General features: G+C 41.4%; 1 protein-coding gene across 4 annotated transcripts in view; it reads right to left on the bottom strand.

Annotated features, from left to right (window-relative positions):
• The window catches only part of FANCC (FA complementation group C), a 232,015-nt gene that overhangs the window by 140,472 nt on the left and 64,263 nt on the right, over positions 1–27,280 (bottom strand). For all 4 annotated transcript variants that reach the window (XM_030800598.1, XM_030800664.1, XM_030800721.1 and 1 more), the window contains exons 2-4: positions 22,308–22,550; positions 20,618–20,702; positions 13,891–13,985 (exon numbers count right to left, since the gene is read on the bottom strand). In XM_030800598.1, the coding sequence (XP_030656458.1) occupies positions 13,891–13,985; positions 20,618–20,702; positions 22,308–22,472 (345 nt within the window). In that variant the 5' untranslated portion in view covers positions 22,473–22,550. The remainder of the gene's footprint in view (positions 1–13,890; positions 13,986–20,617; positions 20,703–22,307; positions 22,551–27,280) is intronic.

Here is a 27,280-nt window from a genome sequence, read left to right as displayed (position 1 = left end):
AAGCAGAGGAGGAACAAGTGCAATATCTGTGAAGGATGTTGTGATATGACAACTATATCATATTCAGCTGTCTCCGCTTTGCCCAAGGTCACACCCCCATCCCATAGTGGCCACATCTCAAGGATTGATGGATGTAGAGCTACAAAGGTCCGGCCCTCCCATCCCAGCACAGGAAAGCTCTGAGGGGTCTCCCGCTTCTACCCCCACAGGCTCAGCTGACGGTTCTGTGGAGACTGCACTGCAGCTGAACTTTTTCCTCTGCACAGTTCTGTCTCCTTCCTTTCTACTCCATAGCTGTTCCTCCCCAAAGCACTCCCTGAACACTAATCTCCATCTCAAACTCAGAGTTTCTGAGAGCCCGACCTATGACATCATCTCTCAACCCCCTCTCTCTCCTCTCTAAGAGAACTGATCTAGTTCTAGTTCGTCAGTTCAGGAGAGAAAATTTAAAATGCCCCGCCCCGCATAGGTCCTTCTTCCTTTGTCTTTCTAACTTGCCTTGCCTGCAGAAAGGATGCGTCCTGGCCTACTGCTGCACCATACTGGGCCAGGCAGGCTCAGTCCCAGCCAGGTAGGCCTCTGGGGGCTCAGCTCACCAGTGCCTGGAGGATTTATCTACAAAATCCAGAGGAGCCAACTGAACCACAGACACAAGCTACATTCTTGAATCTGTTTAGGTGTAAAGGAACTATCCAATTGCCTGCCTCTGGTATCTTATTCTCAACTAGTTCCTAAGACAGGAGACGACTGACGGAAGTGTTATTAGTCTCCTAAAACCTAACGCTATCCTCCACTGCTCTACTCCCACTTCTCCAACATCTCAACCTGCCAATTCCTGCCCTCCTGCACTGTGCTGAACGTATTTTCAACAAAGAAGCCACCATCTGATTTATATTTACATATGTGTCCCCCAGCCCCCATTTAAACCCTTTCAATTAAAAGTTTTGCCTTCCAAGTTAAGTGAATTCTTTACTATGGGCCAAGTGGCCCATTGGGATCAGGCCCTATCTAAACCTTCTTGAGTACCTAACATTTGATCACTAAGATGGCCGTTCTTCTTATCATTAGCAAGAAGAACGTTTCTAGCTATCTCTCTGCCTACACCTCAAATCACTTCCAGGTCTCCTAGTACCATACAGGCCCTCAGCCTCTGTTCACTTGGGGCCTTGTTCTTCATGTTGCACTCAACTGTTACCCTCTGGAAGCCTCTTAACCACTCCTGCAACCTCTCTGCACTCCTCCAATGAAGTGTCTCTCCCTTCCCTCTGGCTACCTCAGTGCCTTCTGCATGCTGTTCCACCCCTTCACTTGGTAAAATGCAATAAAATCACCAGATCCTCAAAGGCAAGACCTTTCCATCCCCAACACCTGCTTGTACACAGTAGGCACTCAGGATACAATTGTGGAATAAATGAGGGATGGAGGATGAAGAAAAGATAGGAGGGGAGCCAGGGAGGAAGCAGGGGCATGCGGAGCATGACAGGTGCCACATTACAACACTCTCGCAGCTCTATTGCCTCACACCACTAATTTATAAACAAACTCACAGTCCTCCAAAATGTGTCCCAAACTATTTTTCTAACCTTAATTTTAACTTCTCCCTCTAGGTACCTCATTCTCCAGCCTAACTGGAGTAAACACTATTTCTTGGCCATGGTCAACTTTGTCCACTCTCTTCTCTCCATGTGGAGGTCCCTCTCCTCATCCCACCACATTTTGCCACAAAAATTCCTATTCATTTCTTTACTGATTCAGCAAATAATCACTGAATGCTTACTGTGTGCCAGGCACTATCCTAGTCTGTACAACAAGGTCTCTGCGCTCATGGAACATGTAACTTATTTGGGAGGTAATGGGGAGACAGAAAAAAACCTAGCATGTCAGGAGCTGACCAGCACTAAGACTGTGTGCAAGCAAAGAGAATGAGGGTCTAGCCCAGGATGATGAAGCAGGCCTCCATGAGGAGGTGACAACCAGCAGTGACCCAAGCGGTACCCAGAGGAGCCGTGCTGTTCTCGGAGAGAAGCAGTGAAGGCAGATGCTTAAACCCCTAAACCCCAGGAAGGAGTTGCTGGGCACACATGGGGAACAGTGAGGAGGCCACTGCAGCTGAGAGAAGTGACAATATGAGAGAAAATCAGTAACACCCCACAGCCAGGTCACAGAGGGCCTCATGAGCCAAGCATGGACTTTGCATTTCACTTTGAATAAGACAGGAACCTACCCAAGGCTTCTGAACAGAGACACTTAAAAAGATCCCTCTGGGCTGGGTGCGGTGGCTCACACCTGTAATCCCAACACTTTGGGAGGCCAAGGCAGGTGGATCACCTGAGGTCAGGAGTTCAAGACCAGCCTGGCCAACATGGCAAAACCCCATTTCTACTAAAAATGCAAAAATTAGCTGGGTGTGGTGGCAGGCGCCTGTAATCCCAGCTACTTGGGAGGCTGAGGCAGGAGAATCGCTTGAATATGGGAGGTGGAGGTTGCAGTGACCTGAGATTGCACCACTGCACTTCAGCCTGGGCAACAGGGTGAGATTCCGTCTCAAAAAAAAAAAAAAATCCTTCTGGTTGAGACTCTAGGAGAGCACGCACAAAGATACTGCAATGTTCCTGGAGAGGGTAACAGTGGTGTGGATGGGGGTAGAAGCAGTGAGGCTGGTAGGAAGTGGTCAGATTCTGGACATGTGTCACAGATAAAATCAACAGACTGGATGGACTGATAGACTGAAGGTGAAATGGGAGAGTAAGAGCAGCCAAGGATGATGCCAGGGCTTTTGACCTGAGGAAAGAGGAAGAATGAGGCTGCTTTTTAACTGAGTTAAGGAAGCCTGGAGGGGGAATAAAGTTTTGGGGGAAAGATCAGGAATTAATCTGGAACATGTTTAGTTTGAGATACTCATGGTCACCCAAGTGGAGATGTCACACCAGGTTCGACCTGGAGATGTGGACTTAGGACCTGTCAGTGCTTGTGTGCACACATGTACACACACACACACACACACACACACTTTTTAATTCTTTCATGGCTCTTTCCAGTGATCTTGTAACAGATCACTTCAAAATAAAACAAAATTCTGGGTAGTCTCACCTTTTAGAAAAAGAGAAGGGAAAAAATTCTGAATTATTGAAATTTAAATAATTTTATCCATTCAGTAGTTTTTTATTTTGTGCCTGGTATGAGTTACAACACAAAACAAAAAAGAACATGAACAAAAAGATATGGCCCAATTCTGTGGAATGTAATGTCTGAAAAGCTGACAAATCCTCTTTAAATGGTTGCTTAATTATTTCAGTAAAAAAAAATTTTTTTTAAGTTTGCCATTCAGAAATCAATGCAGGTATTTCTTTAAAGCCACAATGAAGACTCAGCCCTGTGCCATCCCCAGCAGTTCCAGCCTAGTGAAAGAGGTCTGTCTGAGGAGCCAGGGTTCCGTGTGGTGCAGTGCGGCTGCAGTGCAGTCACACCACCACCTGGAGTGCAATCTAACTGTTCTTCATACCAGTGAGTGGTTTCCAGAGCTCAAGGTTCGTTTCAGGGGTGAGAAATCTTTGGAAGCACATACCTTGCTTTCTATGTCGCATCTGGCCCATGGATGAATAAAGAACCACAGTTTCCAATGCAAAATTATTTAACCTTATTGTGTCCGGAATTTATTCCTTCTTGTGGGTTCTCAGTCTCGCTGACTTCAAGAATGAAGCTGTGGACTCTCGCAGTGAGTGTTACAGTTCTTAAAGATGGTGTATCCAGAGTTTGTTCCTTCAGATGTTCAGATGTGTCTAGAGTTTCTTCCTTACGGTGGGTTCGTGGTCTCTCTGATTTCAGGAGTGAAGCCGCAGACCTTCGCAGTGAGTGTTACAGCTCATAAAGGTAGTGTGGACCCAAAGAGTGAGCAGCAGCAAGATTTATTGTGAAGAGCAAAAGAACAAAGCTTCCACAGTGTGGAAGGGGACCCGAGCTGGTTGCCGCTGCTGGCTGGGGTGGCCAGCTTTTATTCCCTTATTTGGTCCTGCTCACATCCTGCTAATTAGTCCATTTTACAGAGCGCTGATTGGTCCATTTTACAGAGTGCTGATTGGTCCATTTTTACAGAGTGCTGATTGGTGCATTTACAATCCTTTAGCTAGACACACAGCACTGATTGGTGTGTTTTTACAGAGTGCTTATTGGTGCATTTACAATCCTTTGGCTAGACACAGAGTGCTCATTGGTGTGTTTTTACAGAGTGCTGATTGGTGTGTTTAAAATCCTTTAGCTACATACAGAGTGCTGATTGGTGCATTTACAATCCTCTAGCTAGACAGAAAAGTTCTCCATGTCCCCACTTGACCTAGGAAGTCCAACTGGCTTCACCTCTCATTATCAGATTTCTTTTTGTAACTTCACTCCATTTTACCAATCTGATCTTGCATTAGGTTCAATTTCAAGTATGAACCTTTGAATTCCACTGTCATACCAAATATTATTTTAGACCATGAGTTTATCCTTCTGTTTTACTTTTCTGAGATCTACATGCAATATTTGCAGAAAGTAAAAACCAAGTCCATAAAATATCTAAACTATGTTACTTTTTCAATGGTGGTTGCAAACACGTTTCCTAAAAATGATACATCAAGGTCATACTGAGACAGCCAGGGGACAGGGGTCCCTGGAGAAACTCTAACCAGCCTGCCCACTAACTGAGGTGGAGCCTCAGGAAGTTCACAACATTTGCAGCATGGAGGCGCCTGGCCCCTCCTTTTCCTGTGAGGAACCTGGGATTCGAATGGCAGGCGGGAAGCACTTCAGCAGGGACTCTGGCCTAGCGAGAGCCCCCGTCTCCCCGTTTTCTTCCTTTTCACCCAATAAAACCCAGTCTCACTCACCATTCAAATTGACTACAAGCCTGAATTTTCATGGCCATGGGATAAAGAACCCTGTCCTTAGCTGAACTAGGGAAAAGTCCTGCAACAATCCTATATTTGAAAGTTCCAAGTGTGAAGAACGGAGTTCGTGATTAACCTAAAGAGGAATTCTTATGAGGGTGCAAATCAAAGAGAGGGATATTTTAAAAAGAAACTGATATACCAGTCCTTTATTATTTGGTAAGTTATAACATGAAATAAAGGTATTACTTGAAGGCTACTCTCTTTTGCCAAGGTCTTGTGGTGACCTCCAATTACTGGGTTTATGCCATTTCAGCCACCATGGAAATGAGTGTAAGCTGACTGACTGTGTTAGTCCATTCTCGCATTGCTATAAAGAAATACCTGAGACTGAGTAATGGAGGCAATGAATAATTTATAAAGTAATTATAAAGAAAAGAGCTTCAACTGGCTCGTGGTTCTGCAGGCTTACAGGAAGCACTGCAGCATCTGCTTGGCTTCTGGGGAGGCCTCAGGAAACTTATAATCATGGTGAAAGGTGAAGGGGGAGCAGGCATGTCATGCAGCCAGAGCAGCAAGATAAACAAGGGAGGTGCCACACACTTTTCAACAACTGGACCTCGCAAGAACTATCATGAAGACAGTACCAGGGGGATGGTGCTAAACCATTCATGAGAAACCATCCTCATGATACAATCACCTCCCACCAAGCCCCACTCACCGTCAACATTGGAGATTACAATTCAACATGAGTTTTGGGTGGGGACACGGATCCAAACCATATCAGTGACAAACTTATATATTATGAACTCACTTCAGGATTGTGCAAAGGAGTAAAATTAACTGAGACTGGGAAGAAGGATGCCTTCTTGAATGCATATATCTTCTACAATGAATGACAGTGAAAAAAACAAATACAAATTAGAGCAATTTTTAAGAAACTGAAAGCACTTTATTAAATTCACTATTTATTCATAACATCCTTGAATAAATAAGATGTCTTTCTTGCAATTGTGTCCATGTGTCCCTGAGTTTCAAAAACCTTCAAAGAAATGTTTTTTTTTTTTATGCCACAAACAATGTTATCTCAAAACGCTCTTGGCTTTTAGTAACAAAATCCTGAACCAAACAGCTCAAATAGAAAAGGAAAGAAATTCGAGCATTTATACCTGGGAAAGACTTGATCCAGGGTCCACACAATGTGAATATGACCTGTTTTCTCTTGCTCTTTTTCTCAGCTATGTTTTGTCAGGACTAACTCCATTTCCAGAGATGCTCTGATCTCACGGTTCCACATGACCAAAAGCAACTTCAGGGATTATGTGCTACTTAATTCATGTTCATCAGGAAAGATACAATCCACTTCCCAATCTTGCAAACAAATGTTACAGCCCTGAATCTCATCAGCCTTTACGGGGCTCATCTTGACCAACTAGTGTGGCCAGGGGAACAGAGAAGCTGTGTTGGTTAAGCCAGGTAGGACCCACTCCAGGAGCCACATAAGATACCTCTCACCCAGAATGAATCATGCACAGCTAGGAAATTCAGGGTACTATTAAGAAGGTGGGAAAGGAGGGGAGATGGATACTGGAAAAGCAATGAATAAATATCCCCTATACAGGCAAATACAAAAATTCAATTATCAATTAATCTTAAAAAAAAAAAAAACCTGAGGTTGTAGAAAGTCAAGCAAATAGAACGCAGGTAGGAAAAAATATCAGTAATGTGTTTGTTACTTAAAAGTAATAAAAATAGTAGATGGAGCTGTGGAAGAGGAATCACTAACATCCGTGGCCTCATCTCTGAATTTCACCTTGCCTCTGCTATTTTTCACTAATCACCTTATTTTCCCTTTTAAACTGCCATTCAAACTTGAACAATAATTATTTCCCTAGGTTTCCATATCTCAGCCAGGCCAGGCTAGTAAGAGTATAAAACCATTCCAAGGAGAGGAAAGAAAATTTCTGCCAAGTACAAATCTGTGCATAGGTTTGGCATGTCTGGAGCCAGTGCAGCAAGATGCTAGGATCTGGAAAGATCAGGGAGTGGCCTTCATGATATGTGGATGCAAAAATGGAAAATGGAAAGGTATTAGGGTTGAGAAAAGATGAAGAGAAGCTGCATATACCAAGGTAGAATGTGTTTTTTATCAAAATTTATTACTGGTTAATAAAGTTGGGGTGAGTACTCCAAGGAGTGCACAAGATAGTCCACTGAGATGTGAAAACAACATTAGAATGCTTATATGTAAGAAGAAATCAAGCTTTATTAATATTTCACAAATGTACTCACACTACGACCTTAGCCAGTCTAGATGTTATAGATGGTCATGTGTCACAAGTAGTCCAAGTGGGACCCTGAGGGAAGGGTGGGGATTCTACCTCACAGAGGGCTGGCAGGAGCCCTCCGGTTCCCATTTCCTCTCAGGATATGCATTATGGTCTCCATGCGACCAGTAAGGAAGGTCTGCTGATTATGCTATCTAACTAAAGGAACCATCAGACGGACACCTGGCTTCAAAGGATCCCTGCAAAGAAGTCAGAGATTAAAAATACCACTATGAATGTAACCTAAGAGAACTGGGAAATGGTAGCACAGACACTTCTGCAAGCGAATCATCAGCCTCATTAAAAGGTTATGCTAATTAAAAGTTGGCAAAAATGTTTCAAAGTTATCAGGAAGATTATCTGAAAAAATAAATGCGTACAACTTGTCATTCATTCATATCATATATTCATTAATTTATTCAAAAATTTATACTGTGCCAGGTACTGTTCAATTTGCTAATAGTAAACAAAACTGAGAAAAACCAATTTTGCCTTCGAGGATAGTGGCCATTGAGATTCTCACCAAATTGAATAATTACAATGCCAATCAAAATGCCAACAAATTATTTTGTGTTTTAGTGAAACCTGACACACACATCCTAAAATTTATTTAACAGTTAATGCTAAGTTCCAATATTAGCCAAGGCTGTCTTGATAAAGAACAAGATGGAAGAACTTCCTCCTGAATAGCAAGATACTTACAAGGCCATATTAATGATGACAATGTGGAACTGGCATAAAGACAGTATATTTGTCAGAGTTCTCCAGAGAAACTGAACCAATGAGATAGACACACACACACACACACACACAGGGATTTATTATAAGGAATCAGCTAACACCATTACAGTAGCCAGCAAGTCAGAGACATAAGAGAGCCAATGCCCGGATAACCAGAAGAGTCACTGGTATAGCTTCAGTCAGAAGGCCAGCAGGCTTTAGACCCAGGAAGAGGTGACGTTTCAGTCTGAGTGTGAAAGCAGGAAAAAGGACAATGTCTCAGTTTAAAAGCTTTCAGGCAGGAGGACTTCTCTCTTACTCAGGGGAGCGTCAGCCTTCTTTTCTAGTCAGGTCTCTCACTGACTGGATAGGGCCCACCCATATTAGGATGGGCAATCTGCTTTACTCAGTCAACTAATTTAAATGTTAATCTCACCCCAAGACACCCTCACAGAAACACACAGAATAATGTTACCAGGACCTTGTGTCCAGTCAAGTTGATACTAAGATTAATACCACAAATAAACAACAAAACCAATGAAGAGATGCAGGATCACACCTGTGCACCCAAAGGCACCTGATACATGACAAAGGTGGCACCACAGATCAGTGGGAAATGCACTTGATGCATGATGAAGGTGGCACCACAGATCAGTGGGAAATGCACCCAAAGGCACCTGATGCACGACAAAGGTAGCACCACAGATCATGATTTTCAATAACGGTGTCAGGCAATGGGACATCAACGTGGAAATAAGATGAAAATGGACTACTTATTACCTTACACCACACCATCAAAGTTACAGGTGGATCACAGACTTACATGGGAAAAGGAAACCAACATGCTTTTAGAAGATAATATGGAAGATCTTTATGACCTTGGACTGCAGAAAAATTTCTTAAGGCACAAAGTGGCCAGGCACAGTGGCTCACACTTGTAATCCCAGCACTTTGGGAGGCTGAGGCGGGCGGATCACCTGAGGTCAGGAGTGTGAGACCAGCCTGACCAACATGGAGAAACCCCATCTCTACTAAAAATACAAAATTAGCTGGGTGTGGTGGCACATGCCTGTAATCCGAGCTACTCGGGAGGCTGAGGCAGGAGAATCGCTTGAACCCAGGAGGCGGAGGTTGCAGTGGGCCAAGATTAAGCCATTGCACTCCAGCCTGGGCAACAAGAGTGAAACTCCACTTCAAAAAAAAAAAAAAAAAAAAAGGCAACAAGAGGCACATGGGGGGCAGGGACAGCCAGGAGCAGTCAATGTTCTGTTCTATTTCCTTGGGTGGTGATTACAAGGATCTGTCACAATTTATTAAGCCTGGCATTTATGTTTTGTGTAAGTCTGTTAGATTTTTTAATTTAAAAGTTTTTTTTTGAAAAAAGAAAAAAAAAAGAAAGTAGAGGACAGACGCTGTCTGGATATTGTTTAGTATTGCATTTCGAAAGAGAATACAGATAGAATACAACACCTTTTGATCTCTGTTCCTGGTACCCTGTTGTGTGTTTGTTTTTTTTTTCTATCAGAATAAAAAAATAATAGTGGTATGGTTTTGCCAGAGAAGACAGGCATCCTCTTACATTTGGCAGGCCCTGGAAACCTTCCCCATCTATTGTAGCATCTGAGAACAGACTGTCTTTCTAGGTCCAGTGCTGTATCCTCAGCCTCTATAGTTGTGCCTGGCAAACAGTAGGTGCTCAAAAAGTATCTGTTCAGTGGATTTACCAGTAAAACTACGCTTTTCAAGACCACATATTCCTGAAATACATGAAAGAGTCCCGGAACTTTGTCTCTGAACTGTAAGAAGAGCTGTTGAGGTGGTGCTCTATGATGGCACATTCAAGGTTGTCAGTAAAACTCCAAAACATTTTATCAATGTGTTTCCAATATAACACATGCTAACATGTCAAGTGTCAAACAGAATTATTTCTTCTCTGTGCTAAAAATACAACTCAGTCTATCATTTTCAAATTAATTAATTGATTTGAATGTTTACTGAATTTTGTAATTTACTGTAGAAATTCTTAGTTTTCGATTGAGAGTATTTCAGTTATACTTGTAATGCTCCAATAACACAGAATGATCCAAGATTTTATTACCACAATTAGAACATCCTAGCACATGGTAGGCCCTAATAAATGCTTGCTGAATGAATTAGCAGACATTAAAATATGGCTGTTTTATCACTTTCACAAGGATATTGAATGACAAGGTACACATCTTTAATATGTACTATGTCACTCTAAAACCTCCATGAAGAAAATATCACCTCTAAGATAAAATCAAGTATACCCGAGATGTGAACTGATTTATAAACCAACCTATAGACTATCTTCTATCTTGCTGCATTTATAGCCAACATGAGATTATGTATGTACTGACTGATGATGGGCAATGTAATTAGCTTTAGAGGTGTTAAGAGTTAAATAATTAATATGTTAATAAATTGTTAAGAGTTAAATCATTAATATGTTCCTAGATATCTTTTTATCGGTTCATGTTATTTAGCTCAGGCTTGCTTGGTAACTGAGGAGGGAAACTGTTTTCCCAACTTCCCACGTCCTCACCTGTTCCCTACCTGCATATTCATCTCAATGTAAAGCATGTTTGGGACTTGCTCAATTCAGCCAACCCCACCCTAGTTTGGCTATCACCTCCTTCATTGCCAAAGTTCTCCCTCCTTTACTGCCAAGTTTCTTGAAAGAGTGAAGTTTATCATCTCTGCTTCCTCACCTCCCCAACATTTCTCAATCTGGAGCAATCTGGCTATTTCCCTCTACCTCTCACTAAACCTCTCCTCACCAAGACTTTGCTCCCAGTGGCTAAATCCAAGTAGCGTTTCTTGATCCTTCTGCTGTATGCTCCACAGCTGCCCTGTCCAACACGGCGGCCGCCTGCCACATGTGGCTGCAGAGCACTGCCATGCAGTAAGCACCAGGAAATAACTGAACTTTGTATTTAATTTTAATTCAATTTTAATTTAAACACCGATACTTGATTCAGTTATAAAATTCCTTGGAACAACTTGGGTATATGAATCTACTTTTTCAACCCTACATTTTATAAAATCTAAATACAGATCAAGAATTTCCAAAGAAAATTTAATGTCTGAATGAAGATATAACACGTAGATATGTTAGTGTAACATACACACTGGATTTCAAAGATACATCATGAAAAAGATTATAAATAATCTCAGTAATTTTAATATTGATTAAATGTTGAAATGATGGTATTTGGGATATACTGAATTAGGTGAAATATCTTCTTAAAATTAATTTTAACTATTTCTTTTTATGTTTTTTAAAGCAGCACCTGGAAAGTTTACCATTATCTATGCAGCATGTATTTTATTCCTACTGGACAGCACTGCTCTATGGCATTAGATATGAATGAGCACTCATTCTCCGTTGCTTCTCTCCTTCTACTTCTTGGACCCCTCCTTGCATTCTGTAGCATCAATCATTCTTCCACTTCCCCTTAAGGTCAGTGTCTCCCCAAGGCTCTCTCTAGTTCCCCTGGGCCCCTACCCCAGCACTCACTGGGAGCAGACCTCACCTCACCTAAGGCTTCCACTATTCCCACAGGTGGCTGACTTTCAACCCTCTGCCAGCAAATCAGCTTGCTCTCCTGAGAATGGGATATTCACCTGCTCTCTGTACATTTCCAGCTATGCCTAAGTGTATCGACATTTAATCTGCCATTATACCTTCTGGGTATTTACCTTATTAATATCTTATAAAGCAGGCCCCCTTCTCCATTTCTTTGAGGCCCTCACAATTTCTCAACTTATCACTACAATAGCTTCCAATGTCTATCCTTGCCCTCTTCTCAACCAACTTCCTTTTGCTGTTAGTCTCTAAAACTCACACGGGCTACATGATTTCTCTGGCTTTTTTTTTCCTTTTTTTGAGACAGAGTCTCACTCTGTCACCCAGGCTGGAGTGCAGTGGCATGATATCAGCTCACTGCAACCTCTGCCTCCCAGGTTCAAGCGATTTTCCTGCCTCAGTCTCCCTAGTAGCTGGGAGTACAGGCACGTGCCACCATGCCTGGCTAACTTTTTGTATTTTTAGTAGAGACAAGGTTTCACCATGTTAGCCAGGACGGGTTTGATCTCCTGACGTCATGATCTGCCCACCCTGGCCTCCCAAAGTGCTGGGGCATGAGCCACCGCGCCCAGGCATGATTTCTCTGTTTAAATACTCTGGTGGCTACCCTACTGCATTCAAGATAAAAACCTTCTATAGTCATATGCAAAGACCGTGCTTGCTGGTCTCTCTGGCTTCATGCTTCATCACCAACTCCACAAAACCCCAAGTTCCAGGTACACCTAAGCCTTACCCACAGTTCCCTGAATATGTTAGCTTTATCACGAACATACTTTGCATAGTCTGTTTCTGCTGACAGGAATATTTTCCCTAACTCTATCCTTGCTCTCCTAGCTGTCCTTCAGAATTCAATTAACATGTCACCTGCCCCAGGAAATGTCTCCAAACCCCCATGTCAGAGCAAGTGTCCCCCTCTACATCAGCGTCACACCTAAACACAGCTCTAGCAATAACTCAACCACGCTGCCCTGGAGTGACCTGGTTACCAGTCTGGGAATTCCCCGAAGGCACAGATTAAGTGTTTTAACTCCCTGAACTATACTTAATAAGTAGCTACTAATAAGTAGATATAGTATTAAACAAGAAAAACACAGAATAAAATGTGAGGCCAGAAATTTTTAAACAGGCTAATGAAGTCATGAGTTAAATGAAGAAAGTTAACCCAGTCACTCTGAAAACACTTCATTAGATGGCCTACTTCAGGACTCAGTGAGCTATCTAATACAAAATTACATGCTAAATATTCATTAAAATATCAAATACTCAATAAGAGCAACAATTAAAAAAATTAAGGACTAAATGTGTTATTTTGTTTCTTTGGCCTTGTTACACATTCTTTCTTCCCTAATTCTACTTATCCATTCCTTTCTTCAGTTCCTTACATTAATTTTCCTTCCAATTAAAGTTTGTATTCTTTCCTTCCATTGCCCAATCCCTCTCACTCCCTTCTATTCTTTCAAACAGAAAAATATAAATACTGTCTTCATCATCTGTTGGCAATTTTGTCTAAAACAGAAATCGTAAAAAGCAGTGAATGTAACGATATCACCAGTCAGACTGATAGACAAAACCATATGCACTAATCTGGTTGGATGATTTCATAATACTAAGCAGCTGATCTGAACCACATGCATACTAAGTGGAGTCTGACAGGCATCAGCCAGTCCTGGGGTTGCTGCAGCAAGGCAGTACGGGGAACAGAAAAGAACAGCCAAAGCGCTGCTGGTGAGGGCAGCTGCAGCCCAGCCTCACCACATCTCCACCTTATGCCTGCCCTTGAGGAGAAAGCAGAAGCAGACAGGAAAATCTAGGAAGCTGTCAGCTATCTGGACTGGCACAGTAGGTAGCCAACTGGAAAGTGTGAGCGAGCAGCAGAGGCCGCACAGCACCAAGATCCAGTCTGTGCATATGCTGGCCCAGGCACCAACTTCGGGACACAAAATAAAGAGTGCTGCTCCCGCTGCACTGCTGAATTTTCATTTTACTACAAAACAGATTTTGAGAGAGGCACGGAAGCATGTGGAAAGGAATTTAAACCAGGTTGGTAGGGAAAAGCAATTTTTTGAAGGATAGCAATTGCTAGAGTGAAATGGAATACATTATTTTAATCACCTGAAAGAAACTTTTCAAAACCACTCAACATTAGGTCTTCACCCTAAGGACTGATATCTTCTGGAATTCACAGTCAAGCAAAATTGAAATCTCTTGAAAATCTTTTTACTCAGCAAGATAGTGTAACAGTGAAGGGTATGTTTGAAAAAGTTTCTAAAATATCATAGAACTGGATCCCCCCCAAAATTTTTTTAAGCAGCACTTTTAAATAATTGATTTAATTCAAAGAAGTGCAGAGCAAGATTTACTCTCTTACCTGTATCCAGGAGTTAAGTTTTGATTGTCCAGAATTCTGTGGTTCTTTGTTAATTAGACAACATAAGCACCATATTAGAATTTTTTGGCTTTCATCTGCAAAAAGGAAAACTTAATAAGTTTTATCAAGCAGAAAAAATCATTAATATAAAAACATTTTAAACATTATATTTAGGAAAACCTCAAACTACTAAGTTCACAGAACAAGTATCCCTGAATGTAACATTTGCTTTCTCACCATCACGCTTTGCACGTTCTCTTTCTGCTGACAGGAATATTTTCCCTCACTCTATCTTTGCTCTCCTAGCTGTCCTTCAGAATTCCCTAAACTTAACTTTGTGGGGTTTTGTCCTTCTTGTGGCCTTGGGATCACTTAACTCTTGTGTGGTCAATTTCCTTTCCGTAACAGTATCAATTTTTAAAGCCAAACGAGAATGATGGAAAGAACTAAGAGAACTAGGCTTTTCTCATGATCAGTTTTCTCACATTTCAAACGGTTAGTAATTTCGACCTTTCTAAGGCAACTTAATGGTTATAGGCAGTTGGTAGCCAATATTTCTGATTTAATCTTTTAATTTTTTAATTTGCCAAAATATCTCCACTTGTTAAAAAGAAATTTAATAGAAAGGATTGTTTTAAAATATATTTTTAGTACCAAGTGCTTTGGATAAAATAGAAGTCTCTTACATGTTCTTTTACTCTAAAATATAAATTCTTTAAAATATAAAACTTTACGAAACATGCAATGAAAATCTGAACTTTGACATCTTACATTTTGCAGGAACATCTACTTGATGAGCTACTTTCTTTTTCCTTTTGTGGTGACTGAGTCTATTCCAGCTGAAGATTTTATAACACAATTAAGAAACAAAAATGCGGCCTAGAAACTGAAAATGTCAGTACTCAAGCTAGGGTAAAACAACTTCAGACTTTACAAGGCCATGGAGGTGGGGCTAAGACAGCCGGTGCCTGGAATCAGTACTCTCTACCGCCTCATCTTCTGCAATCTAATAAACCCAATCTTTCTCTTTTTTTTTGAGACAGGGTCTCGCTCTGTCACCCAGGCTGGAGTGCAGTGGCATGATCTCAGCTCAATGAAACATCCACCTCCCAGGCTCAAGTGATTCTCCCACCTCAGCCTCCTGAGTAGCTGGGACCACAGGTGTGTGCCACCACACCCGGAAAATTTTTTAATTTTTTGTAGAGACCAGATCTCACCATGTCACCCAGGCTGGTCTCCGACTCCTGAGCTCAAGTGATCCTCCTGCCATGGCCTCCCAAAGTGCTGGGATCACAGGCATGAGCCACCGTGCCTGGCCAAAACCCAGCATTTCTAAGGACTTCATTAACAAAGAAATAAGAACGATACCAACTCTAGTAAGCGACTTCTGTATTTTCATCCACAAACTAAATAATGCTAACAGTAATTTTTAAACCCATTTTTTTCCCTGTGAACATACATAGCTTATGCTTTTCCAATAACTAACATCTCTGAAGAAACTTTATCAGGGGTTATTCTGAGGCCATTCATTTTTTTCCCCTAGCTTTTATGAGCTCAAATAAAGCATTATAAAGCACTGGCTTGCCTGAGATCAGTTCATTTCAAGAGTCATATAATTTAACCACTAAAGATCCTAGGATTCTTCAGGTTTAACCAATGCCACTAATTAAAAATGTGACTGTTATGCTTCCCATAGTTTAAATATTAGAAGAAATTCTACCTAGCTTCATGTAGTAAGCGTGACAGATGCACCCAACGACATCCTTACACATGCAGGTTGTTAAAAAGAATGTAATCTGATGGAGAGCATTTCCAAAAACCAGATATTCACCATCAAAAAAAAAAAAAAAAAAAAAAGAAAGGAAATGTCAGTTTATGAAGCTTAAATCTAAAAGAATACCCAAAACTGGGAGTTTCCCCAGGTGTTGAGTGATTATGCAAACTTAGTTCAAAAAGTATATTATTTTTTATTTTTCTCCCAAAAAATAAAAAAAGAGAAGGAGCCAGAGAAACTTCCACCCAACCTTTAGGAGGTGACTTTCCGTGCCCAGAGTCAATGCACTGAAATGCACTGCTAATGAGCTTACAGTTTGCTTTGCTTAGGCAATTTACAAACATGAGCCATGGATTGTTATTCACAAGTGCCACCAGCACTCACTCCAGGGGCTGGCATCTGTCAGGCTCCTCCCTGGAGGCCCTGAGCTCAGGCTGGAGCATCCCACAGGGCACGTTGAGTGAGATCGGAAACTGCCTGGGATTCACTGCAGGGACAGTTGCTGACAGCCCATCTTAGTGTAAATTTGGATTCTAAAACTGAGTGGAAAGGAAAGGAAGATAACAACATACACTTGCCATCTTGTATTTTATTTTTTGATATCTGGAATTGAAATTCTACATAAAAGCTAAAGCAATTCTTTAAACTTTAATTCTACAGTTTAAAAGTATGAATTTTTAAGACAATAAATATTCACTGTTTTAAGCTGCTAAGTTTGGCAGAAATTTGTTATACAGAAATAGTGAACAGTGAAGAAGAGAGGTAACAGCTGTCATGCTTAATCATGAGGGCAGAGTTAGAAGCAATGGATCAGAATTTCAGAAGGTGAAGGCAGTATTTGTATGCTGAGGACATCATCGAATAAAAAGGTGTTCTCTAACTTTCCATTATTATCTATTTCGTCTCTTCTCTTTTCAGTATCTTTTCATTTCCGAATCATCCCTCCTTCCTTATTACCCTTTTCTGATCCTATTCTCCATGAACACTACGTATGACTTACTTTTTTCCGTGATGAAAATTGTTTGCTTTTACTGTAATTAAAAAGCAATTTTGGGCCGGGTGCAGTGGCTCACACCTGTAATCCCAGCACTTTGGGAGGCTGAGGTGGGCGGATCACAAGGTCAGGAGATTGAGACCATCCTAGCTAACACAGTGAAACCCCGACTCTACTAAAAATACACACACACAAAAAAATTAGCTGGGCATGGTAGTGGGCACCTGTAGTCCCAGCTACTCGGGAGGCTGAGGCAGGAGAATGGCGTGAACCTAGGAAGCAGAGCTTGCAGTGAGCCAAGATCGCACCACTGCACTCCAGCCTGGGTGAAAGAGCGAGACTCTGTCTCAAAAAAAAAAAAAAAAGCAATTTTGATATTATAAAACCGTAAGAAAAGATCCCTTCCAGGAAGAAAGTGCCCAACTAGTGAAACAACAGGGGCGACACAGGCAACATCTGACTGCTAATGGAGTTTCATGCCGTTCAGCCACCTCTGTGAGCTCAGAGCCAGGGCATACCTCAACAGGAAACTGAAATTTATGAGCAGTTCTAAAGGTAACACAAGCGTTGAGGCAGAAAGGGATGGAGAATTTGTTTCTGGTTGTCAGAGGGGCCAAAGTAATGCAGATAAGGTGCTAAGGAAAGATCATAGACAGATACAAGTTCAAGGACACCAGAATAAATCAGTCTGAACTACTTTTACAAAGAAGAAATATGAGACCCCACGAGTTCAGATGCCCTGTCTTAGAGAATCACATCTTCAAGTTTGCCCCAGCAGGGGCTCTCCTGAGAAACCCTCCTTCCTCTCAGCAACTGCTACTCCCATTCAGAGAACCATCACATTGAGTCAGGCTGACCTGCTTAAGTATCTCTTTTTCCCTGACTGGAAGCTCCTAATGGGCAGAGACGGTGAGCCGCGTTTTCCTAAGGGCTGGCACACACACACAAAAAAACACTTTGTAGGCTGGGTGCGGTGGCCCACGCCTGTAATCCCAGCACTTTGGGAGGCCAAGGCGGGCAGATCATGAGGTCAGGAGATCGAGACCATCCTGGCTAACACGGTGAAACCCCAGCTCTACTAAAAATACAAAAAATTAGCTGGACATGGTGGTGGGTGCCTATAGTCCCAGCTACTCAGGAGGCTGAGGCAGGAGAATCCCTTGAACCCGGGAGATGGAGGTTGCAGTGAGCCGAGATCATGCCACTGCACTCCAGCCTGGGCAACAGAGCAAGACTTCGTCTCAAAAAAAAAAAACACATGGTAAATACCTTCTGAATGAATATGTATGTGCAAGTGAAGCTGGCTAGTGGGAATGCCAAGACTGGAACACTTCAATCACGAGATGTGATCCAATAGGGACAGAACATTACAGCAAGGTGGACTTTAAAGTCACATGAGGAGTGGGGTTCTGGCTCTTCTTAGTGTTGTATTCTAGGGAAAGCGACTTACTGACTCTAATCCATAATTATCTACCCTGCAACACTGTCATCAAGAATTAATTAGGTCCATTGTGTAGTCCAAAGAAAACAGTGCCCAGCTCAAAGTGAGCAATGCCTCTCACACAACATCATATACCTCCCCATGTTTCTCACATTTCTGGCATGTATTACATCCACCATGTACATTTAAAGGACGTAGTATTTCTTTCCTTCTAAAAAGCAATTAGTAAATCCGTGAAGCCCCTAACAATGGGTACTGCTTTTAAATGAAGGTCATTCAACAATTTTTCCTTTTTCCTGCCATCAATATTGGCCTAGATCAATGTTCTTCAAACTTCTGGTCAAGAAGCATCAATGGTTATGAAATCCAGTCTCTGGTCATGAACACCATTCACTATGAACAGCATAGTGAACATGGACTGCACAGAATAATAATATAATAGTCCCTCTTTATCAATGGGGGAAATGTTCCAAGACTCTCAGGGGATGTCTGAAACTGAGAACAGTACCAAACCTTAAATACAGTGTTTTCTCCTATACACATACCTATGATAAAGTTTAACTTATAAACTAGGCACAGTAAGGGATTAACAATGACAACAATACAATAAATCAACTGTAACAATATAGTGTAGTACATAACTTTTATTATACTATATTGTTACAGTTGATTTATTGTATTGTTGTCATTGTTAATCCCTTAGGCCAGGCGTGGTGGCTCACACATGTAATCCCAACACTTTGGGAGGCTGAGGCTGGCGAATCGCCTGAGGTCAGGAGTTTGAGACCAGCCTGGCCAACATGGTGAAACCCCATCTCTATTAAAAATGCAAAAATCAGCTGGGTGTGGTGGCAGGCACCTGTAATCCCAGCTACTTGGGAGGCTGAGGCAGGAGAATCGCTTGAACCCGGGAGGTGGAGGTTGCAGTGAGCCGAGATGGTGCCATTGCACTCCAGCCTGGGTGACAAGAGCAAAACTCTGTCTCAAAAAAAAAAAAAAAAAAAAAAAAGTTATGTAAATGTGATCTCTCCATCTCTCTCAAAATCTTATTGTACTATACTGTGAGTAACTGAAAGTGCAGAAAGTCAAAAGGGGGTGCCATTGTATGCATTCCTTCATGAGATGTGTTTCACTGTGCGTGTGTGCATATCCATGTGCATATGCATATACACAATGTATTTCTGGTCAAAGATGTTTGAGAAACACTGACCTAACTGCAATAGATAAACCTAGGACAGGTAAGCGTGGCCCTGGTGGGCAAACACATTGCTGCCTCACTAGTTTTGCCATTTTGAATCAAGAACTTGAAGAAGTTTAGGGGTTGGGGGAAGAGGTGTAAGTGGGAAGGAGGAGGGACATACGAGGGTGGGGTGGAGTGGGGGAGGCTGAGTGTGTGGGCGTCCATGCATGCCTGCTCACAGGGCTAAACACGCATATTGTCCCTTTCCTGCCTAGTTTACATCTCTTCCAATAATGACTATGACAACCTATAAATGGGAAACTGTATGATTCTTTAAAACATCAAAGGGGAATATTCATTTTATTTTGGGTTCCAATGTCATTATATTATGCAATTAGTCTTTGACTTTAAAAAATCTTAAAAGTAAATATTACATTAGCTAATAATACAGTCAATCCAAAGCAAACCTCAGCCATGCTCCTTGGGAGGCCCTAGGACAACAAAGAGAACTAAAACCATGGTTCCTGTTCTCGAGAGGCATGCTGTCTTCCAGGGCACCAGACAGGGAAGTAAGTGTATTCAAGGGAGATGCTGGAGGCCATGGAGACACTCCCAGCAGCTCCTACCTCAGCCCAGTAAGGCTATTTCAAAGGAGAATGAGTGTGAAAGGAATCCTGACACAAAGTGCCTTCAGGCACTGTTAGTAACAGGACCCGGCTACCACCATGAGGTATAGCTGTGGAAGATGAAACAGGAAATGAGACTGAACAGCAGACAGGAGCTCAGTGAAGGAATACCTCCCCAAAGTGCCCCCACATTCATCTCCACCTTGGATAAAACCAAAATGGCACCCTTAAATAAAGTCAAAGCAGCCAATGTCAAAGGCAAAGTCACGGCAGGATTCACACTCTGAAGAATGGCTTTACAACATGGGAAACAGCATGTGAGTTATGAAACCATGAAACAAAATTAACTTGGTATCATTAGTATAGCCATTTTATATTGAATTTAAAATGAAGTTATGAAAGTGATTACAGGCAAAAATAGATATTTAAATCATCTGGGAGTTTCTGTCCTCTAATACGAAGAGCTCTATTTTCCTGAAGATCTGCATGGGTGCATGCATGCGTGTGTGTGTGTGTGTTTATCTATACAAAACTACACACACATACATGGACAACAGTATAGGAAGCCATCTTTGTAATGGAACAATGAATACATTTGATAAGTTGTTCCATTAAAAAAAAAAACTAGGAGAAAGGTTCATAATGTAAGCCTCTGTGAAACAATGCAAAGATTAAAACAGCCATTTTAAGAGGACACGTTTTTGATTCTTACCATATGCTAAAATAAAAGGATTCCAACAAGCTTTTGCCAACAGTTGACCAATTGTGGGGAATCTTTCAATGACTGTATTAGAATCCTGTGAAAGAAAAATAAATTTTGGTCAGTAAAGGCATTATGCAACACAGAAAGACTGAACTGACATTATGGGTTGAGGGAGCGTGAATGCTTCTTGTTTAGTATACCATTTTTAAAAGTAAGCAAAAAAGAATTAGATAAGATCTTTAGGTAAGTAATTCAAATAAAGTTTAAAAAACAACCAACCACCTTACTTCATCCTTAAACGAGGTCACCAAACTAAGATGTATGACATAGGTAAAATCAATTGTGTTGCAAAATTAATTCTACTCATACTTAACAGTCAGTAAAGGCTACTTCATTTAAAAATAACAAAGACTGCTTAAGAGTTGAAAACATATGATTGGTGATTAATAACTATATAATCCCATATCTTTATCCTGGTTGTTTTATTCTAACATAAGAGAGGTTACGAACACAGCTCCAGTAAGACTATTTCAAAGAAGAAAATTTAAAGGGACGAGAACTCTGGAACTTGTAAAAAGAAACAAAAGCAGCCAAAGCATAAATGTATATATCTGTCTATTACTATTTTGATTACTGTATGGCAAATGACATCATACTTAGTCTGTAACAATCTAAACCCTGAAACAGAAAAAGGATCAACCAAATAGAAAACAGCTTAAGATTTAAAAACACACATGCATGCTATTGTACAACCAGACCTTTTTCCACTTGTTACCTTTCATAAAAGTTCAAAAATAAAAGCAAACTAGGATAACGTGCAGGTAAGCCAACACGATGGGCACTTTCTGCTACTGCAGCAAAACATCTCTCACATGTGTCCCAGCATCAAGGCTGGTCCTAGACCTTTTGGGACCACATAAAGGTCAAGTTACATATGTCTCATTAAAAAAAAATTTTTTAAATTAGCATTGGCTGTTCACACAGACTGTATCTTTCCTTATAGTTTCTAAAGACATATGAACTCACATTATCAATACAAATGATTCTTCAAATTTCCTACTTACTCTTTGATTAAGGGAAGAAAAGCTTAACACAAGAACACTTTGTTAAGTGACAATTTTGCTTTTCATTTTGAAATTAAATACAAAATACTAGCTCATAATATAACAACATGTGCTAAATCATAAAAATATCTATCATAATAAAACATGACATCAAAACGAAAATATATTAAATTTTGAAAATAATAAATTATATAATAGTAAAGATACTCAAAATCTTAATATTTATAAAAAGTATTACAGGAAGAGACCTTAATATTTATCATCTCTTAGGACAGCCCACTTGAGAAGAGGGTTGAGGAAGGGTTAAGCATGTAACAAATTCTCCAAGATTCAAGGGACACAAAGGCCTTCAAAAGAATCCCATTTACTACTTGACAACAAGCATGAAATCTTGATTATTTAAGAACAACTTGCTTGGTCAGTAAGTGTCATGTGACAATACAGCTACTCAAGAAGAAATTATAATAATATAATAAATCGGAGACTAGGAAACCAGCTCTTAATTTGTCTTCTTAATCCATCGGCACTTCAGTCAATACCACAAGTCCCGATTCTGGGTGGCATTCTGTCTTGGTGAAATCTGGTAGAGTCCCTGAAGTCAGAAAATAATTTCATTACTCTGGTCCACTACTTACCATCTCTTTCAAGGCTTCATACATCTTCCTCAGGAACTCCTGGAACTGAGCCAGGTGAAGACAGGTGTCTTGCTGGGTTTCCAGAGTGGAAGCCTGATCCCATACAGAAAGCTTCTGCATCCAAAACTGATAATCACAAGAAAGATCTACTGAATCTTGAGCCATCTTGGAAAAAGGGAAAAGGTGATGTCCCTTCACAGCAGCCTGTCCAGCACTGAAGGAAATGGTAGGCACACATTAAATCTGTAAGAAAGGAAACAAATAGAAGCATTTCTAAAAGGCTCTTTTATCAGTGCCTTCACGGCCCATTGATGGGTGAAGGGGGGATTACAAAGAACTAAAATAGCATGGCTTCTATGCTGGAGTCATCTTTGAATTGTTATAAAATGTGTCATCCAGCTGGAGCTCCAATTTTTGCCATCTGAACTTTTGATCATGATACTATCATTAGGCTAGAAGTCATTATACCTCCACAGGCACATGCTAATTATGCACAAAAAGCACAGCTGATAATACTTTATATCTTCTTTTTTAAGACTGAGTTATTTTTAAATGTTCTGAATATGACGTTGACCTGAGCATTTTTATGTAACAGAAAATCAAAAACATCCATGAGTGTTTAATAATAGTCTGTGCCTAAGAAATGTTTTTGAAGTTCTTATGTCTTATATGAATTTCTGGCTTCTCATTTAGGTGTAAAAAAATCTCTATGCATTACTGTCTAATGAATTTTTTTCCCAGTTTCTCTTCATTTCTTAGAAAAAAGTAAAATAATTAATTTCACATGTAACAATTTAAGCAATCTTTTAACTAAAGATTGCTTTATATGCTTGATCTCACTTCATTCACACGAAGAAGCCATATTTTAGTAAAATAATAATACATTCCACTTACTGAGGAGGTATACTAGTCCCAGTGACAGTAGATAAAATCTCATAAGCCTGACTTCCTACCCCTGAAGGCCATGCTGAAAAGAACAATAGAGTTACACAGTGAGACTCAAGTGGAGCTGGCTCAGCGGCTCCAGGTGCCCCTCCCACCCCACATCCCTTCATCGCCCATAGAAGCCAGAAGCAGGAATCGCAGAGGAGGGAAGGCTGCCTCTCAACAGGTGCAGGCCTTCACAGGCTCTGACACTCCCCAGGGCAGGCAGGATATTCAGCAATCTTATCTCAAAAGACTAGTGGTAAATAAAGTGAGTTTAAATCCTCAACAGCCATAATTAACAGGTAAAATGCTCCCAATTAAATACCCAAGATATCAACAAAGGAGGTTCCCATTACTAAACAAGAAAACAAGAAGAAATTTGAAACGACTGTACAATTTGCAGTGCAAAAAAATCTAGATTGGGAAAGTTTTAAAATACCTAAAAAATGTGCAGTCTTCATGTTCACTTGGGCAGCACACACACTAGAACATTTACAGTTTTGAGAAGGATCATGTCTAAATGAAAAGAAAGTTTAATAATAGAGGGAATATATGCATACTGTCAAAATTGCACTTAGCCAAAAATCTACGTAATATCCGTGCCTCCTCATTGTCTTCCTCATCCAAGCCATCATCACCACCTGTCAAGTCTACCACCAAAATAAATGTGTGTGATCTGACTTGACTGCATGCACTTCCTTCCACCTCACTGCCGCCCCTCAGCCTAGCCCTGGAGTGTTGCACTTGTCTACTGCCAGGCTGGGCCTGCCCGTCTCCAATTCATTCTCTATGCAGTAGACAGAAAAAACTTCAGCAAATGTAAATGAAACCAGCACATTCCCCTGGGTAAAACCTCTCTTCACACTTCCTTGAAAAGAAATTTAAACTCCCTGTAGATACTCCTAGCTGCTTGCTGGAGTCTTGAAGACCCTGCAAAACATGGCTCCAGCACCCTCTCTGACAGCCCTTGTTTCCTCTCTCCCTGGCTCACCACGGTCCAGCCCAGGCCTCTCATCTGCTTCATGCACACAACAAATCCTCCCAGGCCTTTCTGCTGATTCTGGATAATTATCCTGGGCTTTATTCGTTCACTTAGTTACCACTTCCTCTACTGGTGTGTAAATTCCCTGTCTTCCTAGAATGCAGCATATGCCTGGCAAACACTCAAAAAATACTGAATTAAGGAATGAATAATTCACTGGTATTCCTCATAGTACAGTTCTAAGCTAAATGCCACAGCAAAACGCTTCTCCAGATGAAGTAATTTAATTTTATATTTATGTTATGCATTTATTTTTTTAGATGAAGTCTCACTCTATCTCCCAGGCTGGAGTTAAGTGGTACGATGTTGGTTCACTGCAACCTCCACCTCCTGGGTTCAAGCGACTATCCTGCCTCAGCCTCCCAAACAGCTGGGATTACAGGCACACACAACCACGCCTGGCTAATTTTTATATTTTTAGTAGAGACGGGGTTTCACTATGTTGGCTAGGCGGGTCTCGACCTCCTGACCTCAAGTGATCTGCCCTCCTTTGCCTCCCAAAGTGCTGGGATTACAGGCATGAGCCACCATGCCCAGCCAGTAATTTAATTTTTAAAGGGCAATTCCCCACCAAAAAAAATTTTAAGGTATTTTTATGTTGCCTGTGTGAAATTTAATTAGTAATGTCTCATTTTATAAATATAATAATAGTTCATACTTGCATACATTTATACTATGCTCTTGGCAATATATTAAATACTTTATTCATACTAATTTAATCATTACAGCGACACTATGAAATGGGTACTATTATCATCTCCATTTTACAGAGGCACTAAGAGATTACATAATTGCCCAAAGTAAGATTATGTAAAAACTGGAAGGAAGTAACTGCTAGTAAACAGCAGAGCTATGATTGTGGAATATGAATCCAGGGTCTGGCTCTAAAGTCTGTGTCCTTAAAGAAATAAACTGAAGAGGTGGGGCACGGTGGCTCACACCTGTAATCCCAGAACTTTGGGAGGCCGAGGTGGGTGGATCACCTGAGGTCAGGAGTTTGAGACCAGCCTGACCAACATGGTGAAACCCCGTCTCTACTGAAAATAACAAAAATTAGCTGGGCGTGGTGGCAGGAGCCTGTAATCCCAGCTACTTGGGAGGCAGAGGCAGGAGAATCACCTGCCCAGGAGGCAGAGGTTGCAATGAGCCAAGATCGCACCATTGCACTGCAGCCTGGGAGACAAAGTGAGACTGATTCAAAAAAAAAAAAGAAAGAAAGAAACTGAAGAAACTAACAAACTGATGAATTTCTTATATATTTCATATGGCACTAGATGCACATCAGTTTAGATATTTGGGAACCCAGTAAAATGAAGAACTTTTTGATAAAAGAGACAATTCAAATAAAATTGCAGGCCCGGGGCTGGGTGCGGTGGCTCACGCCTGTAATCCCAGCACTTTGGGAGGCCGAGATGGGCAGATCACGAGGTCAGGAGATTGAGACTATCCTGGCTAACACGGTGAAACCCCGTCTCTACTAAAAATACAAAAAATTAGCCAGGCATGGTGGTGGGCGCCTATAGTCCCAGCTACTCGGGAGGCTGAGGCAGGAGAATGGCATGAACCTGGGAGGCAGAGCTTGCAAGTGAGCCGAGATCGCGCCACTGCACTCCAGCCTGGGCAACAGAGCGAGACTCCATCTCAAAAAAAAAAAAAAATTGCAGGCCTGGAACAGTGGCTCATGCCTGTAATCCCAGCATTTGGCAGGCAGTGACAGGAGCATCACTTGAGGCCAGGAGTTTGAGACCAGCCTGGGCAACATACCAAGACCCCATCTCTTAAAAAAAAAAATTTTTTTTTAATTAGCCATGCATGGTAGCAGATGCCTATAGTCCCAGCTACTCTAGAGGCTGAAGCAGGAGGATCACTTGGACCCAGGAGTTCAAGGCCTCTGTGAGCTAGGATAGCACCACTGCACTCCACACTCCAGCCTGTGTGAGGCAGCCAGACTGTCTAAAAAAGGCAAAAACCTTCGCTCAGCAATAGAAATGTATCTGATTGTTTTAAATGCAAACAGCTTTAGGAATCATGCAGTGCACTGATCCTCAATATGCTGCTCCACAACCTCTGGGGCTGGGAGGGGTGAAAACATGGTGCTGTGGTTGTGATGACCACGGAGTGCGGGTGACAGCTGCTGCCAGCATCTGGTTAATCAAAGCACCCTGTGCCATCGGCCACATGTGGGATGATCACACCTGTTGGGCAAATCTGACCCTGCTGGGAATCTGAGTCTTGACAGGTGGAACTCAGTCATTCAAAGGTTCTCTTAATCTAGATCCCTAGAGGTATCTGAGCTTATGTTCTTAATAAGGTAAGGTGTTTCTCTCAACATTTTAAATCAATACTTTTAAATATTTCACTCCACTCTCTTCTTCCTTACATGGTTTCTGAGGAGAAGTTGAATGTTCTGCTCCTCTACAGGTAAAGTGCGTTTTTCTTCTGGCTTCGTTCAAACTAAGAAAGCTTCCTGTATTTGTGGTATGGTGTCTGACATTAACTTGGAAAATTCTCAATAATTACTGTTTCAGATATTTCTCTTTTAAAAATTTTTTTATTCCCATAGGTTTTTGGGGAACAGGTGGTATTTGGTTACATGGTAAGTTCTTTAGTGGTGACTTGTGAGATTCTGGTGCACCCATCTCCCATTGTGGAAGACAATTTTTTCATGGACTAGGGTGGGGGCAGGGATGGGGAGGATGTGTTTTTGGGATGAGAAACTGTTCCACCTCAGATCATCAGGCATTAGTCACATTCTCACATGGAGCGTGCAACCTAGATCCCCTGCATATGCAGTTCACAAGAGGATTCATGCCCCTATGAGAATCTAATGCCACCACTGATCTGACAGGGAGCGGAGCTCAGCCAGTGATGCTCACTGGCTTACTACTTACCTCCTGCTGTATGGTCTGGTTCCTAACAGGCCATGGACTGGTACCAGTCTGTGGCCCAGGGCTTGGGGACCCCTGCTATAGAGGAAAGGAAGATGTGCTGTTGGGAAGGTGTG

Source organism: Nomascus leucogenys, chromosome 1a (genome assembly GCF_006542625.1).
Source record: "Nomascus leucogenys isolate Asia chromosome 1a, Asia_NLE_v1, whole genome shotgun sequence".
Taxonomy (NCBI): domain Eukaryota; kingdom Metazoa; phylum Chordata; class Mammalia; order Primates; family Hylobatidae; genus Nomascus; species Nomascus leucogenys.
Note: the sequence above shows the minus strand (reverse complement) of the source record. Positions and strands in the feature narration are given on the sequence as shown.